Source organism: Vanessa tameamea, chromosome 21, assembly GCF_037043105.1.
Source record: "Vanessa tameamea isolate UH-Manoa-2023 chromosome 21, ilVanTame1 primary haplotype, whole genome shotgun sequence".
In the NCBI taxonomy this organism is placed as follows: domain Eukaryota; kingdom Metazoa; phylum Arthropoda; class Insecta; order Lepidoptera; family Nymphalidae; genus Vanessa; species Vanessa tameamea.
In genome coordinates, this window is record NC_087329.1 from 2,612,690 (window position 1) to 2,629,800 (window position 17,111).

At 34.2% G+C, this 17,111-nt stretch overlaps 1 protein-coding gene across 1 annotated transcript in view; it reads right to left on the minus strand.

Annotated features, from left to right (window-relative positions):
* Positions 1-323: 323 nt before the first annotated feature.
* Positions 324-17,111, minus strand: part of LOC113402379 (fatty acid synthase-like) — a 28,867-nt gene continuing 12,079 nt past the window's right edge. The window contains exons 14-40 of the mRNA XM_064218168.1: positions 16,921-17,069; positions 16,227-16,411; positions 15,996-16,115; positions 15,583-15,692; positions 14,735-14,925; positions 13,913-14,082; positions 12,899-13,162; positions 12,686-12,806; positions 12,228-12,518; positions 11,539-11,982; positions 10,778-10,948; positions 10,389-10,519; positions 10,096-10,246; positions 8,856-9,027; positions 8,595-8,707; positions 7,712-7,870; positions 7,464-7,592; positions 5,705-5,784; positions 5,431-5,586; positions 4,861-5,112; positions 4,310-4,463; positions 3,359-3,563; positions 2,677-2,827; positions 2,393-2,561; positions 1,968-2,144; positions 1,672-1,774; positions 324-1,008 (exon numbers count right to left, since the gene is read on the minus strand). Coding sequence (XP_064074238.1) covers positions 455-1,008; positions 1,672-1,774; positions 1,968-2,144; positions 2,393-2,561; positions 2,677-2,827; positions 3,359-3,563; positions 4,310-4,463; positions 4,861-5,112; positions 5,431-5,586; positions 5,705-5,784; positions 7,464-7,592; positions 7,712-7,870; positions 8,595-8,707; positions 8,856-9,027; positions 10,096-10,246; positions 10,389-10,519; positions 10,778-10,948; positions 11,539-11,982; positions 12,228-12,518; positions 12,686-12,806; positions 12,899-13,162; positions 13,913-14,082; positions 14,735-14,925; positions 15,583-15,692; positions 15,996-16,115; positions 16,227-16,411; positions 16,921-17,069 — 5,072 coding nt within the window. The 3' untranslated portion in view covers positions 324-454. The remainder of the gene's footprint in view (positions 1,009-1,671; positions 1,775-1,967; positions 2,145-2,392; positions 2,562-2,676; positions 2,828-3,358; positions 3,564-4,309; positions 4,464-4,860; positions 5,113-5,430; positions 5,587-5,704; positions 5,785-7,463; positions 7,593-7,711; positions 7,871-8,594; positions 8,708-8,855; positions 9,028-10,095; positions 10,247-10,388; positions 10,520-10,777; positions 10,949-11,538; positions 11,983-12,227; positions 12,519-12,685; positions 12,807-12,898; positions 13,163-13,912; positions 14,083-14,734; positions 14,926-15,582; positions 15,693-15,995; positions 16,116-16,226; positions 16,412-16,920; positions 17,070-17,111) is intronic.

Genomic DNA, 17,111 nt, shown 5'->3' on the forward strand with positions numbered 1-17,111 from the left:
ACAACAATACTGAGTACTGTTTTTTGGCGGTAGATATTTGATGAATGAATGGTATTACCCAAACTTGCTTGCACAAGACCAAGTAAAAGTTTTCAAATAGGGATTCAGGTTCCAGAACAACAAACACATAAAATTCGAACTCTCTTTATTTTATCATTATTGTAGTTAGTATAGATTTTGAAGACATTTCTTTTTTCTAATGACATAAATGTGTATAAAGATAAAAAGAAAGAAACAAGTCTGTTTTTAATAATAATTGTGTAAATAACCAACACTGATGAAGTAAAATTACGTTAAAATTTAAATGAATTAATGTAAATCCTTTACAAGAACAGACACCATTAAATCTGTTACACAATCTGTTCAACAAATGTGACAAAATATTAAACTGGAATTCCCATTCTGAATCTGAATTTTATAAACATTTTATTGATTAAACGCCTTCTGAACACGGTTAGTTGACCATACTCGATACAATTTTCTTGTCCATCTTTGCATAATAATGTTCAGCTAAAACTTTATTAATAATATTCGCACAATCCTTATTCTCAACTATACTAGCATGATCACCATCTACGTGATGAACTGTAAGGGTACCGTCTGTGAGTTTTTCCAGACCATAATTTTCTTCGATCACCAAGAACGGACTTTCCTTCGGACGCAATAGAACTATTGAAGCTTTGATCTTCTTAAATTCGTCTTGATCAAGAATCATTTTAATACGGTTGAAAACAGCAATCGCAATAAATTTAGCAAATTTATCTGAGTAGTTTATCTCTGGTGGAATGACCTTTATTGCATAATTAAGTCTCTCGTCATACGATTCGATTTCCTCGAGTTTCTTCATGAGTGTTTTTGTGACATCACTTCTCGGAGCCGTCAATTCCATTGTTCGACAAATCAAGCTGTTTTGAAGTTGAGTGTCACTTGAGGTAGACAATGTCGAGGTAAGTAACTTGTAGACAAAGTCTGGACTCCCGTCTATGCAGAATACTGTGCCATTGTGACCTGAAGTTTTAATTTGATATTTGTTATAAGTCATTATTACTATGGACAACTTAAATGACGTAAAGCTAATATAAAATCGGAATTTGGATTTTATCAAGGAAATGGTTAAAATTGTATCGACAAGGTAGAATTATTTTTAGATTTGAATACAAAACAGCTACAGCATTACAGTAATAGCCTGTAATTTTCCCACTGCTGGACTAAGGCCTCCTCTCCCTTTGAGGAGAAGGTTTGGAGCTTACTCAACCACGCTGCTCCATGGTGGGTTTGAGGATACAGACATGGCAAAAATTGGTTGAAATTAGACACATGCAGGTTTCCTCACGATGTTTTCCTTCACCGCTGAGCACGAGATGAATTAACACAAATTAAGCGCATAAAAATTCAGTGGTGCACTTGTCTAGGTTTGAGCCCGCAATCATCGGTTAAGATGCATGCGTTTTAAACACTGGGCCAGCTCAGCTTTTCAAAAAATAATTTAATCAAATATAATCATAATTCGCCTGCTCCTATCACATCTGTTTAGGTAACGCAAACTTTAATTTCTCTTCGGTTCATATCTATTAACTTCAAATTTAATATTTTTATTAAAAAAACCCTTGAGCGCTCTATAATTTATAATGCAACATCGTTTTAGTATTGAAATATTTTGAAGATACAAACCATCGCTTTCCAGCATGCTTGCCAGTTTTAGCATGGGTAGGGTACCAAAACTGTATCCGAGAAGTATGTATGGATTTCCAGAAGTCAATTTTGATTTAACTAACTGAAACAAAATGAACAACCTTCTTGTTTAAAATATTGATGATATTAACGCAGTCAAATAGAACCTCAGGGAAATGATACGCGGAAAGAAACAAGAAATCTATTAATTTCTAAAGGTCTATCCTATTCATTAGAATTCAATATATTATTCTGTTCGGATTAAAGATTTTATTAGTCGTTGTTAGAGTCCATACCTTGTACAATCTTTTGACTAAGCAGCTTAATGTATCCTGGCTCTCTTCATATCCAAACTGCAAAACACAAGTCTTGATCTTAAGCCCACTACAGAAGGCCTTCATTCCTGAAGCACAACCTTCTACACCAGGCAACACAAACATTGTCAGCTCCTTTTCGCTATCTAATACATCGATCTGTAAAGAATTTTTCCTATTTTTCAATGTGTTGTGTAATAACAACATGCCAATATTCAGTTCAGTGTTAATCACTTCAAATTAACTATGTTAGAAAAGAGATAAAATTGGTTGAGTAAATTGAAACATTAAACAAGATCTATCTGAACTTCCATATAACATATCTAATTATATTTTATTCAAGTGCGCTCTCACATTCACTTTTGTAAGAGCTACAGAGAGATGAGAGAGAGCTACAGTTTCCTTACCTCTGAGCCATCGCTAACCATAGATGGCATGTATATAAAAGGTTCATAAGCCAAATTCTCATCACCAAAGTTTCTCATCAGGATTTTGAGACCGATGGCCTCATCAGGGATGACAGAGCGAGCTGATGTCGACGCGTCCATTTCTTTTTGAGCTGCTAGTTCTACTAGCCTGTTGGTACATAAAGATAAAGTCATAAAGCTTTTTAATTTTGGGGCCCCAGTTCAAGTAGCGCGTTTTCAGCTTGTCTTTTATAAATCACAATTGTATGGAAACAACAATAAACCTTGTAAATGTCAGGGATCTGATATCTTGCGCTGTTAGGAACATCTCGAATTCCCTCTCTAAAGTTTGTTTGATCTCGATCGCCATCATACTGTCCATGCCCAATTCAGCAAGAGCCACTTGCTGAGACACTGTCATTAGATCTTTGATACCTGGAAGTCAGAGAATATTACATTAAGGTAGTGCGAGTGAGTTGTTTTAGATTAACTAAGAAGTAATTAGGAAAATTTGATGCCCTTTCTCGATCGACCCGATCCTAGTTTTTGGATTACTTTCCACCTTCAAGAATAATGTATAATCCTTTTGTCGCACATAGTATAACAGACAAGATATTAATGATTGTTAAAGTTACAGATATGTAAAAATAAAATTATTGTTAAATTTATACATTTAAATTACTCAAAATAAGTATTTTTATATCATATAGGTAGGCGGACCAGCAAAGTGGTCACAGGGCCACCAGGGTTTTCTAGTCAAGAAGGATCTCATTATCATTGTCGAACCGAGTTGTACAGTCTTAGTGTTGTAAGTCGTACACTCTTAGGTCAGTGAAGTAGAGCTCTTTTATGGGTAGTTGTATTCTTCAGAATAAAAGAAAGTTGTGGGAATGAGTTGATGACCAGCACTCCTCTCTCAAGCGCCATTTTTTGTTGTTTACAGCAGCTAAAGTTAGTTTTTCTTACCTAAAATTTTCGCAACTGCTTCCGCAGCACTTTCATACCCAGAGCCTCCAACCTTCTTTTCGGCTACAACTATCGAGGACACTATCACGGCATCATTTTTCAAGAACTTGTCGAGCGATAGCAGACAGGAGGAAATCCTTTGTTGTAAAGTTCCACCGATTTCCAATTGGACGTCTTCGTCTTGCATGTCTGCTACGAGACCGACCTAAGTAAATTTAAAAAAGTTATGATTGACTTAGACTAATTAAACTTACATAGATTTCAATAAGCTATTGAAAACAAATATGAAGGTAGATATAAATGACATAATAGATCTCTTACCGTGCAATCTACGTATATATGGATCAAAACCATGCCAAAGGTCCGTTTCATTTAAAGTTTTTTTAAAAAACTGTTTTCATTTATTTATACTGTCAGGATTGACGTAAAACTACCAATCTTCTAAAAGTGAAGCTTTTGTTTTCTTTAAACGGGCGTAGACTATCTATATTGTATATTTGAAATCCTGAACAATGCTCGCCGCCTTGATTCGTGCAGGAGCAGTATAGCAAACGCGGGTGAGCTAACCTGTCACAAATTACTATGTGCTACTGAGAAATTCTTGATAGGAAACCCAAATTTATTTAATTTTCATGGACCTCGGGATCTGCAGTCTTAAAAGCTTTATTTGAAAAAACTGTTTTTATAACCAAAAATGTGTGTGTTCTATGTCAACTCTTTAGCATAATATTAAGATATTTTATATGCATTTTTGAATTTAGTGGAATAAATAAAGTGATCCAAATAAACTGTCCTTATTGGTAGGTCCGTACTAAAATACTACACGATAATAATAATAATACGCTATAATATTATCGAAGGCTTAAACTATTTCACTTACGACCATCCTAACGTTATAACAGAAGCGTCCTTTAAGTCTAATTAACCATACAGTTAGTTTTAGGAACTCACGTCACCCACAGCACCCCACTGGACTGCGAGCGCGGGGAGGCCGAGTTTCTTTCTCGCCTCGCAGATCCTCTCCATCACAGAGTTGGAGAAACCGTAGTTGGTCTGTCCAGCGTTACCGCGACCACACGATACAGATGAGAAACTCACGAAATCCCTGGTGAGAAGATCTATAGAAGTGATTATTCAAAACAATTGGGACTTAATTGAGTCTCAGTCGCTGAGTCGTTTTATTGATCATGAAAAATGACTGAGCGTGTTCATCGAAAGTAAACCTGATATTCACGACACATTATTATAATAGGAATACAATACATTTTAATCGTAACAGCGGGTTTTCGTCTGGATAAAGTTAATATTTCCTGAAGCAGGAGTTCCGATTCCATAATGCAATAAAAAATGATAAATTATATTTTAATTTTCAGTTGTACGAGTCAAATTTATTTATTAACATGCATAGTACTCCAAGGAGGAATAATTTCTTGTGTTTAAGTAGTGCAGAGCTTACTCGCTTTGTAAAGTTAAGTATTTTGAGATAACGATAGAAAACTCACTTTAATTTGGGGCACATTTTCCTCGAAAATTTGTCCAAATTAATTGTTGCCAGTGCTTTGGGAGCAAACGATGTCTTAAAAGACTCTGGAGTCTGATTCTGGAAAATGGAATCTCTCAATATCACTGCCAAGTTGAATATCGCCTCGACTGTTCCCATAGCGTTCGCAAACTTCAACATTTGTTCACATCCTTCCTCTGTTGTAATATCGTGCGTTGAAATTTGTACGTCAGCTCCATAGACCGCCCATGCTCTATTAAAAGTTATTTTTTTTGTCAAACATGTTTGTTTGCACTTACAGTAACAAAAGTAATATTAAAACGAATTCTTCTTCTATCGTCTCCTTCTACCGAGGAAATAATCATTAGAAATCCTGTAATGTAATCAGCTACAAAACTTGTTTTCAAAAGGAAAACTTAGTCCAACAATGCTAAATTTACAAGCAAACGTATGCTTACGTTGCTTTGATTTGGCATCTTTCCAATATTTTTTCCATTTCCGATATCGCAACATAAAAGTGAGTTCCGTATTAAAAGTAATGTGACCTTAAAATTTATGCAATCTTAATTACTTTAGCCTTGATGATTGGTAACCGTTGCTGATTCCTTTCCTGGAGGTGAGCAGCAGTTTTCTAGCTCCTCTTAAGATGAGCCAATCTGCCAGCTCCAGACCGAAGCCACCAAGACCTCCTACCAAGATGTACACTAAATCTTTATCACACACGTATCTAGAAAAAAAACAAAATTCGTTATGTATCAATAGAAAAAGTCACCTGAAAAGTCTCCTGGAATTAGAGATTAATGTATTATTTAAAATTTTTTGTTCCACAATTATTTATAGCATACCTTGGAATAGCATCCATGCATATATTCTTAGGTTTTATAAAACGACTGCTTCGTTCCTCATCACGAATTTTTATAATCACCTGAAACAATTTTATTTATGAATAATGTAACTTTTGATAACAAATCATAGGGTTCAGTATCTAGTGTATCAACAACCAAAACATTTCAACGAGTAAATTACGTTTTCTATAGCTGTAGGACTCAAAAAAATAAGAAAGTTTTCATAATTACTTTAATTAAACTAAACTATTATATTAGTTTGAAACAATACTGAACAATGTTAAGTTAATTAATGTTAATTTATAATTAATTACGAAAACTATATTCTGCTGATGAGGACTCATCGATCTGGGTCGCAAGTGGAACTGGCGGCACAGTACCTCTCCTTTGAGAAGAAGGTTAGGAGCATATTCCACCACGCTGCTCCAATGCGGGTTGGTGGATTCATATGTGGCAGAGCTTCGTTGCAATTAGACGTTTTTTTTCGGTTAAATGAACCGACAAACAGCAATATTAAAATATTTATGTACCAGATTGAGTTATTATAATTAAAGGCAAAAGAAATATGTATCTTAGTTCTTAGTAGCATTGAGGACAGTGAATGATAATATCCTTAGATAGCACATTTTCAATTATCCTTTCTATTTTAAATAAAGGAACAACAATCATAATAACTATCACAATATCAATATTATACGCGAACAAGTGTCACGATTTATTATCGCTGACCATCTATAGCAAATATATATATTGGCTCAATTCGACTTTAGACATGGAAAATCTACGGAAGATGCCGTTGAAGCTGTGACCCCATATATTGTGAAAAATCTTTATAACGTTATGAAGTGTCTGGCTGTGCTTGCTGTGGCTTAAAAGCTTTCGATAAAATATCTGTCCCCATTCTTGTAAAAAAATTGAAAAATCTTGGAGTTAAGAGATACCTCTTTAGCTCTCTTTAAGGGCTATCTTAGTAAAAGAACCTAAAAAGTCAAAATTGGAAATTTATGTAGTAATTATTCAAAAATTACATACGGCGTCCCACAAGGTAGTGTCCTAGGGCCTACATTGTTTTTTATCTACATTAATGACCTCTGTAATTTATCCATTAACAATGCTAAATTTTTTTTCTTATGCAGACGATGCAGCAATTGTCTTCAGAGAAAAAAATTGGGAAAAAGTTAAAAATGTAGCTGAAAGATGTCTTGTTACAATTGTCCAATGGCTAAGAGCGAACTAAATAAAAAAGCTTTCACCAAATCTATCTAAAACGAAATATATATCTTTTTCTATTTATAATCGTACTCAGCCAGAGAATAGCTATAGCATAAAAATACATCAATGTAATGAAACTACTTGTAAAATTGCGATACCTGTTCCTCTGGCGGTAGAGTAATGTCAATCAAATACCTTGATGTTTTACTAGATCAGAGATTATTTTGGCACGCACAATAAGAAGCCATAGGATGCGGTTTACACAATTAGATTTGGATTCAAAGAAGTGACGTCACCTTTCAGACGTAGTAAAAGAAAGGCACATCCATCTTGGGTTGTCACGGCGGTAACAAATTTAAACTGTCAGTTACATTCTTGATGAATTTCATAATATTTTGTTGGTATATAACTAAAACTTAGTTAATCAGTGTCCGTCGATATTTATTTTAAATGCTATAGAATGGTTGATTGTAATATGTTATATACATCAGCGTAGTTTAAAATAGACAGTAGGAGTGTATGACAAACAAAATTCTAGTTTACTTACCTTACCAATATGCTTTCCAGCTGCCATGTACCTGAATGCGGGCTCGATTTCGTTTTTCTCGAAAGTGCAGTTCGTGAGCGGGCGAACAGCGCCGCTCGCAATACCAATAACCAGCAGATCATTAAGTGTCTGTTTAAATTTATATTTTATTGTATAAAACTATTTAAGTATTAAAAAAAAATAAACATTGATTTTGTAAATATAATATTCAAGGTATCATTTGAAAATAATATGAAATCCATAGATACCTTAAAGGCTTCGCTATCTTCGCTCTGGAGGTTCAACATAACTCCATGGAAGGAGATTTCATTTCGGAAGAAGGAGACGTCAATGGGCGTGTTGTTATTAATGTCAAACTTTCCGATTTCTAGGAAGCGACCGCGGTATCCGAGACAGCGAATCGAAGCCTGAATTAAGATTGCTAATATTTATTGTTAAATACTTAATTTTTCATTTAAATTCAGTAAGGTTACTTTAAAATGTCGCTTAAATCCGATGACCCTCGGGTCAGGTGGACTAAAATCTTGACAAAGTACCGCGTTGAGACCTTGGAGATGTTTGAGTATGAACACTACCTTATTAAACGTTTTTGATATTTGGCCTAAAGTTAGTTTTCCGTCAAGTGTGGCGTCTAAATATGTTCTTATCCCTTACTATTCTACCTATATTACTGATTAAAATAGGTTTAATTGGGTGACCATATCAACGCCTACATGGAGTAAAGAGTGGGACAGTTCTTTCATCATAACTAACTTCAATTATCTATTTCCTAAAGGAATCCTAGTGCGTAGGTAGTGGATTAAACTTTCGTAGAATTTGACCTCTGATTTGAGACCTCAAAATCTGCAGTTAAAGCATCTGCATCGTCAAATGATATAAAAGTCCTGGGTTTAATAATGCTGCTACTAAAATAATAATGTTACTGAGAAAAGGAATTAATCTCATGGTACATTTTGCAAAAGTTACCTACAATTAAAACGCCTCTAAAATAACACTATATTAATAAAACATAACACTAAAAATCTTGATTGAGGTATGCAAAATGTAAAGATACCACTTTAAAAAATTAGGTCATTTTTTTATTGTAAAGTTAGATATGATTTTCGAGTTAAAATATTTCACCCAAAATACCTGTAATTTCTCATCGGCAAGAGAATTGAGTACCAAATCAACTCCTTTTCCGTTTGTTTCTTTTCTGACCATGTGTTCGAAGGACGTGTCGCGAGAATTACCGATATGACTGTCTGTAAAGAAAACATGAGAGGTTAAAACAAATCTCTATATAATAATGTATAAATCTGAGCTTTTCATGTATCCATTTATAAAAACTCATTCATTTTCTGAATTCGAATCATCTTAATCTTCAAGAACTAAAAAACTCAATTTGATTACCCTTAAGTTGTGGGAAAAGCTTCTTGATAAAGGCTCTTTTCTCCGGAGTACCGACAGTAGTGAACACTTCACATCCGTAGTGAAGAGCAACGTTGATGGCGGCTTGACCAACACCACCAGAACCAGCGTGGATCAAGATAGATTCTCCTCTTTGTATTTGACCCATCATTACCTATTACAATGATACATTAAAGATAATTCATAATAGGCGGTCTATAAACCGGATAATAAATCTTTATATTATTATTTATTACAAAAATATTACGTTAGATTTTTTTTACCAGTGTTTTGAAAAAAAAAAACACATAAATTTATCTGTAAGTTATAGACAATTCGAAATTGGTCTCTGGTTAAGTTTAATATAAATTATCTCTCTCTATCTCATCTCATCTCTATTACTTTCTATTCTCAACCAAACACAAAACAGAATTAGTCTGGTTACCTGATTTACCCATATTACCTGATTTACCCTCATTTTAACCTCAGGGTTGTTGAAAAAAATAGTTCCTTCAAAACTTTTCACCTTCAACACCAGCTAAATAAACTTTAATTAACTACATATGCAACTTATCTAAGGAAAAAAAGGGCCCAAAGAACAATGAGATATCACGGTATAACTTATTTTGTGTCCAAATGTACGACTCTATTTAAATATATGTTAGCGAGTAACCCTCGCCTCCAATACGGTGTTACGTCATAGGATGTCATAATTAATTATATCACATTACATATAATGGTTATAATCGAAACTATTTATTTGTCTAATAATTTGTTAAACTTTAATGCATGTTATTTTATTAGGCATACTATTTAAGACTGGCACAAACAAATATAAATCCATATTTCTTTTTTAGAAAGATTGATCTGTCGCGAGAAATAATTACATGATCTCCACATAAAGACCGTAAAAGACGTTTAAAGAGGTTAGAATAAGACAACTTTAACGTTGATGTTATACGTTCCACTATTCAAAATTACCATTAAAAACATCGCGAGTTACCTACCTTGCTGAAGTTGAAAAGAGTGTTTCATGAGAAACTTAATTATGATGGAAGTATATCGAATCTGTGTACAGCTTTGTTAAAGTTGGGATATAATACCATAATGTTCAAAATGACAGAGCTCCAAATTATAATTAAAAAAAAATAAAAATGTAGAGATGGCTAACAGAAAAAAATATAGCTTTTAATCAATATATGAAAAAAACTGAAATTACATATGTATTTAGTAATACACTTACCAATGCAAAGTATACTGTTGCGTAAGCCACAGGCACAGTCGCAGCCTCTTCGAAAGTCCATTCATCAGGGATGGCCCATAAGAGCGTCTTAACCGCTACCACCATGTTAGCCAAACCACTATTTATCACCATGCCCATAACTCGTGTACCACTGAAAGAGGACGTTTCAAATAAATAATTTATACAATAACTAAATATTAAACAAAAAGTGAAAACTAATTATATTGTCGATTAAGTACGATAAAACATTTTACAATATTTTTTAAAAATATGGACTATAATCTTGGACTAACTTGCACGTTCTGCCGACCATCTCAAACCCTTGCACGCACTCTTGCGCAAGTCTGCCCACTGCGACGGCATCGGCCGTTACGCGCCCCATTGCAGTCATTACGTCCCGAAAATTTAAAGCAGCGCAGTATACCTGCATAGTCAAAGCTTTTTTTTTTTTACAAAAATCATAATTTGGACAGATTTTCACCACGCTACGTTACAATCGAGGCTAGTGGATAAACATGTGGAGGAATCTACGTTAAACAATTAAATTCAGTTTCTTTTTTAGTCGACAGATATTATTTTTTATAAAATTTGCTGCCGCATAATGCAACACATTAGACTATATTAATTATTTATTGAAATCATGGATAACATTTTATATTACTTACATTTATGTTTTACTTACATGCACAAGAACATTTTCTGGGTTTTTAAAAACTGTATTCACTCTGATAGGTCCCTCCAGCCAGCTCAGAGAGGATAGATCTCCAATAGTGACGATGTTTACAAAGGCATGATTGGCCTGAACTGTATTCAAGTCATCTAGCAGTAAATGACGGTACGTTCCCCATTGACCCTAAATTTGAAAACATATTTATTACCTATAATTTTCGATTTTTAAATTAACATCTATCACACCTCAAATCATAAAAAGTTCGTATTTTTATATTTCGTATTGTTCGTATATGATGGTGCTTGGTTTGACTTCAAAGGTTTTTTTTTTTTTTTATGGCATTGATTGGCGGACGAGCATATGGGCCACCTGATGGTAAGTGGTCACCACGGCCCATAGACAAAGGCGCTGTAAGAAATATTAACCATTCCTTACATCACCTATGCGCCACCAACCTTGGGAACTAAGATGTTATGTTCCTTGTGCCTGTGATTACACTGGCTCACTCACCCTTCTAACCGGAACACAACAATACAGAGTACTGTTATTTAGCGGTAGAATATCTGATGAGTGGGTGGTACCTACCCAGACGGGCTTGCACAAAGCCCTACCACCAAGTAAAGGTAAGTAAGGTTCATAATTGAAAGCGCATTTACGTTTTAAAGAATACTTAATATTATTTACAGTGCAGTTTTTAGATCGTGTTAACCTATTTGATTTCCACAAATGTTATGTGAGTATCTTTCCGAAATGTTATTACTTGCTCCACTTACGTCTTGATAAACATTTAAAGCTAAATCCTTATTCAACTGATTTGCATAGAATTCTAAATCTGGTTTGAATGGTGGTGCCGAAGGATCGGCAATTAATAGACCATAGACTATTTCTCCACCAGGTTCTTTCCTCAGACAATTGATGAGACCTAATAGTCCATTTATAGGCTCATTTTGACTATACAAAACCAGTTTTTGTCCAGTTTTGAGTTCCTCCTTTACTTTATCCACCCAAGCGTATGTTTGATCGGCTGTGACGATGTTAACAAATTTTGCTGATTTTGTTAGAACCCGTTTTCGGAAGAGGGTCATATATTCGACGCCAGTATCTTGTATGGTAATTATGTCGTATTTGTCAGAAAAATCTTTAGGATTAATTGATTTTTGTTCACGGCTTATGATAAATCCTCCGTTACGGAGAGTTGCTAACCCGTCTTTAAGTACCTAAAAAATTGTTATTCGTAAATCTTTTTATATTTCTAAACAGAGATTTTAAACGATTATAGAAAACGATTAAGACCATTTTTTAACTAAGCAACTTTAACAGAAAATTTTAATATAAAAGCTGAAAGTTATAATAAAATTAAGTTGTCTTAATCGTTTTATCTTAATTGTTTTATTTTAATCTGTTTGGCTTCAAGGTCATAACTTCCATTATATATTTGAAACAGGTTTAATATATCACTTACTTCAGGTCTTTGAAGCAGATTAGCACCTATAAGTAGCAGGATATTATTTTCTCCAATCAACTTTTTATTTTCTTTACAAATATTAGATGGCATTTCAATAGGACCCTCAGAAATAATGGACAAATCAGCTTGTACTAGAGGTAGGTCACGTAAGACGTCTGCTACTTTACCCAAGATAGGTTCTAATTCAGCAGTTTTATATGCATCGTCAATTATTTCAGCACTTTTAAATTTGTATACTTGCATGTTTTCAAGAATGAGCTGAACCATGCTTCTGAGAATATCTTCAACCTGTAAATGATGTAGTTTTTTCGTTATTATAAAACAAATATTGTAATTAATTTCACAACAGGTTACTTTGATATTTTTTTTTCTTTTGTTTATTCAATAATCCTATGATAAACTAATCTTATCTAATATTCTACTTCCAGAGAAAAAAAACATGTCTATCAATGTACCTTCATCTCAGACTTTCCGAAGTTGGGTATGAACACGTTCTTTTCTAAAACTGGTATACCGAAAGGATTCCTTTTTGAAATAGAGGTTGCTTGTAAGCCTCGAATTTCGACTCCACCAGCTCTGGTGAAAAATAATGTTATTAAAATTATAATAACAAAATTTATAAATTTATATTATTTTTTTCTTTATATGTATGTATTTTGTAGGGTTACCTGATAATATTAAGAGCAGGATACACCCTAATCTCAAACGACTGCCTTGTAGAATCAGATTTCATTTTCGATATAGCTTCTTGGTGCATATCTATATCAATACACAGTTTCTCAATACTGGTGGGCACGAAAAGTCCTCGAGTATCTGTATTAATGATCTTCATCTGCAGCATACAGTCCATAAACGTGATCCAGTTGTTGACCCAAGCCAGGCGGCCACGGGTACCCTCCACGTTACATCCGATTACGCCTCGGAAGAGACCGCTGTGATTGAAATGAACTTTAATTTCTGCTTATATCATACTTAAGTAAACATGCTACTTTTCTTCATTAATACGTTTTAGGATAAATGTCGTCTTTACTAAACTTACTGGATATTTGGAAAATAGCAATCAATTTCGCACAGGAAGAGAAGACACTTATATATTTGCGAATCAATTGCAATGTACTGAAATAATAAGTATTTTTAAAATAAAATAGGTGTCATAGATATCTGGAACTATGTCTTTCTAAAAAAAAAAAACAAACTCTCTTATGTTCTGTTGTTGCTGAGCGTGATAAACGCCATGGTCGATAGACGTCTGAGTCTTAGAGGGAGCATGGGGTGGATCACGATGGCAAATTGAAGGTTTTGTTCATAAGAACTATGAATGTTTTAATGTATGTATTCAATATATTATCGAAAACTAAAATGGTATTTTGTATATTAAATAATTTCACTGTCAATTCAAGATACCTAATTTTTTTTTCTAAAATCATTATGCAATATAATGTCCTAAAATTACTTTATTGTAAATCATCCCTAAGTTCTCTATCTCGATCTCAAACTAATAACAATTCATTCCAAAAAAAAAATCGAACAGTTTTTTTTTTGTTTATTAAACAAGTTAAAATTTTTAAGTATGCGATAATTTTTACATATAAATTAAAAGAGATTGCAACCTGATTGATATGTTTATGTTTAAATGCCAGTTATAATAAACAATTATTATTTGGTTTAATTCTGTACATTACCTGTACTGGTAGCCCCTTAAACGTAACTCCTTATAGAAGTCCTTCGTAAGTAAGTGTTTGACATTGGGTCCGGTGGATTCAGGCTCAGCTGGAAGCACACGATAATCGTTTCCGACGTTCTTCTGTGCATATATCTTTCCAGTTACAATGGATGCTCCGCTTTCAAAGATCTGTTCGACATTGTTACAATTTTTATTTCATAATCTTAATTTTCACAATCATTTTAATATACATTACTAAATATAATAAAAAATATGAATTGGACAAGAGTTCAGACATACAAGGTTGATAAATTTGGACTTCTAGCTTAGATAGCAGAGGCCTTAGCCTTCCCCTACTGTTTATCTTCGCGTATCCTGAAGTCAATCGTGATTTCATCATTTCGTACTTTATAAAGACTTAATTAAATGCTACCTCTGTTCGAAATGTATATTTTACCGAGAAAAACCGACAAGAAACTTTGTAATACTAAAAAAAAAGTATTTTATTTTATTTCCTCAATATCAACAGAAGTTTAAAAACATAGTAATAGATTTATTTACAGTTATTTGGTTAAGGCCCCTTGCCTCTTTTTATCTTCGCTTTCTTTGTCCAGTCTTCTTCTACTTTTTTTTAAATTGTGTCTAATCGTGGGATGTCGAATCAAAGGCCTTTCACTCCACATCCCATAATAGGTAACATAAGTCCTGAACTTTTGAAGAAGTGTCTTTACATATTTTAATGTTGTCTTGTTAAACGACGGGTTATTTTACAATCGTCTCTACTTAAATAAAGTACTTAACGATTTAGACTTTGATGAAATATACTATAGCATATATTAACCTCAAATTTTCCACTTCCTTTCTGAATCATAACAATGAACTCTAAGGTTCCGTCTTTAGGGATATTAGTAGCTCTTTGGAATCGCACGTTCTCGAACACCACCGATACTTGTATGAACAGCTCCCCGATCATCATTGCAAGGGTTTCCCACACCATCACTAAGTAGCCGGTTGCAGGGTACAAGTTACGACCTAAGATAAAAATAATAAACAGGATAAACATGTGTTTATAAAATTATGTCAACTAGAATGGTTGAACTATGATAATAGATACGAATAAAATAATTATGTTTTGTTATAGATAAAAGCTACGCGTGAACCTCATTCTTTTATATTATCATTAGTCTTATCGAAATCTACCCGAATACATAATATAAGAAAATAACGGAAGTCAAGCTTTCTGTGGTAGGGCTTTGTGCAAGCCCGTCAGGGTACCAGCAGTTCTCAATGTTGTTGTGTTCCGGTTTGAAGGGTGAGTGAGTTGGTGGAACTACAGGCATATAGGCAAGGGACATAACATATTAGGTAATGGGCAGTATTTCTAGGAGCGCTATTGTCTTTGGGCGGCCATTTGCTCGTCCGCCTACCTACCCATCATAAAATGGTAGATACCACCCACTTATTTATTCGTATAATAATTTGTATTACTGTCTTTCGTTTGACTACTGAGTGAGCCAGTGTACCCACAAAGGATATCTTGGTTCCAATAGTTGGCGGCTCATCAACTGTGTGAAGGACGGTCGTTAGTAACAGTGTCGACAGCCAAGACGACCACTAACTATCCGACAGCTCATTTACTTGACAGTCTTTTATAAATTAATTATAATGTAATAAATTTAAAAAAATTACCATCAATAACGTGACCAATCATGAACTCCGTCATTTCTTGCTGAATATTCGAGTACACTGTTCTTTCAGTAGACTTCATTAGATAATTGCCGTTGTAGGATATTACGTACCTAAAGTTAACAGGAAAAGATTTAAAGGTATGGTATGTTAACGGTAGTCAAATTAAGGCTTATGTTTTTTGGAATAATAATATTAATCATTAACTTTATTTTAATCCCAGTCGACACACATGATATTGAACGCAGGTCAATAGCCTTGTGTATCTGTTTATAATTAGTGAAAATATTACAGAACTTTTTAGTAAGAAATGAATTCTCATATCATGATTTCCTGCTATTCTTCCATGGTTTGAATATCGAATTTTATTATAAATTCCACATAAAGTTTTTAAGAGTGCCTCTATTTAAACTCACCAATCTTCACTATGCTCCCACTCGACCAGATGTGAAAGCATCGGAGTTCCTTGTGACACAGGAAAATTTATAGTGGGGTAAACACTGGCGAGGCGTGGATTCAATCCGGCTTCGTATAACCTGTTAAAATAGTAGTCATAATTTCGACTTATTTTCCAAAACCAGAAGTGAAGTATCATTTGTTCATTATATATATATTTAAAGATGCATGTAACAAATTAGATTACTTACTTGCCCAGAGCCGTGAAGACAACTTGAACGTTGTCCTCGTGATTTCTCTCGGTTAATAGGACATTGATAATATCCTTCTTAACAGATTGAGGTAAACATTTCTGCAGGAGGCTATCTGAGGCAATCTCTATAGTAATAGCGTTTTCAGGAACAAGTCGAGCTGTCTCCTCAAACAGCACTGGACTCTATTGAACGGACATATGCTTAGCACAATTTGTCGTATAGGACAGTTATATACAAACTCCTCATTCCAACTATTGGAGTGAAGAGTGAGGGTTCATCAAAATCTAAACAGTATATAATATAATCTTATTTTATTTTATCCGATAATTATGGCTTCTCAAACGAATTCGACTACAGCGGCCTTTTTTAAGAGAGTGTAGCCAACTGCGCGAGACTGATTATAGTGCTTTCTCTTACTGTCATAATACGAAGGCACCGCAAGCGAAACACCACGGACAAGCTTGCCGTGGTACTTCTGCACTTATGGGTATGGTTAATTTTCAGATTTCATATTGCTACTGAAAATATCTGAAGGAATCGTTTAATAATGGCTCACCCGGGGCTTAAATACAGTACATTGGCATCCAATAAATATATTGGTGAGCCGATAGACCAAGAAAGCAATCATCAATGTGCCCTGCAGTATATGTTTCATTTTGAACGGTTACCCAAAATATTGAACTGCACTTACTATAAAAGTGTTGGTGTGGTATTCAGCTGAGGATATCTTAGCTTTGGAATCTTCCCACAAGTCCTGCTCAATAGAAGTAGACAACCACCGCTCTGAACGGAGTTTTGGTGTTGGAATTACTTCCTTCAGATATTTAAGAAGTGAAGGTCCTGTTTTAAAATTGAAAGGGTTACTAATTTCAAGTAGTAACT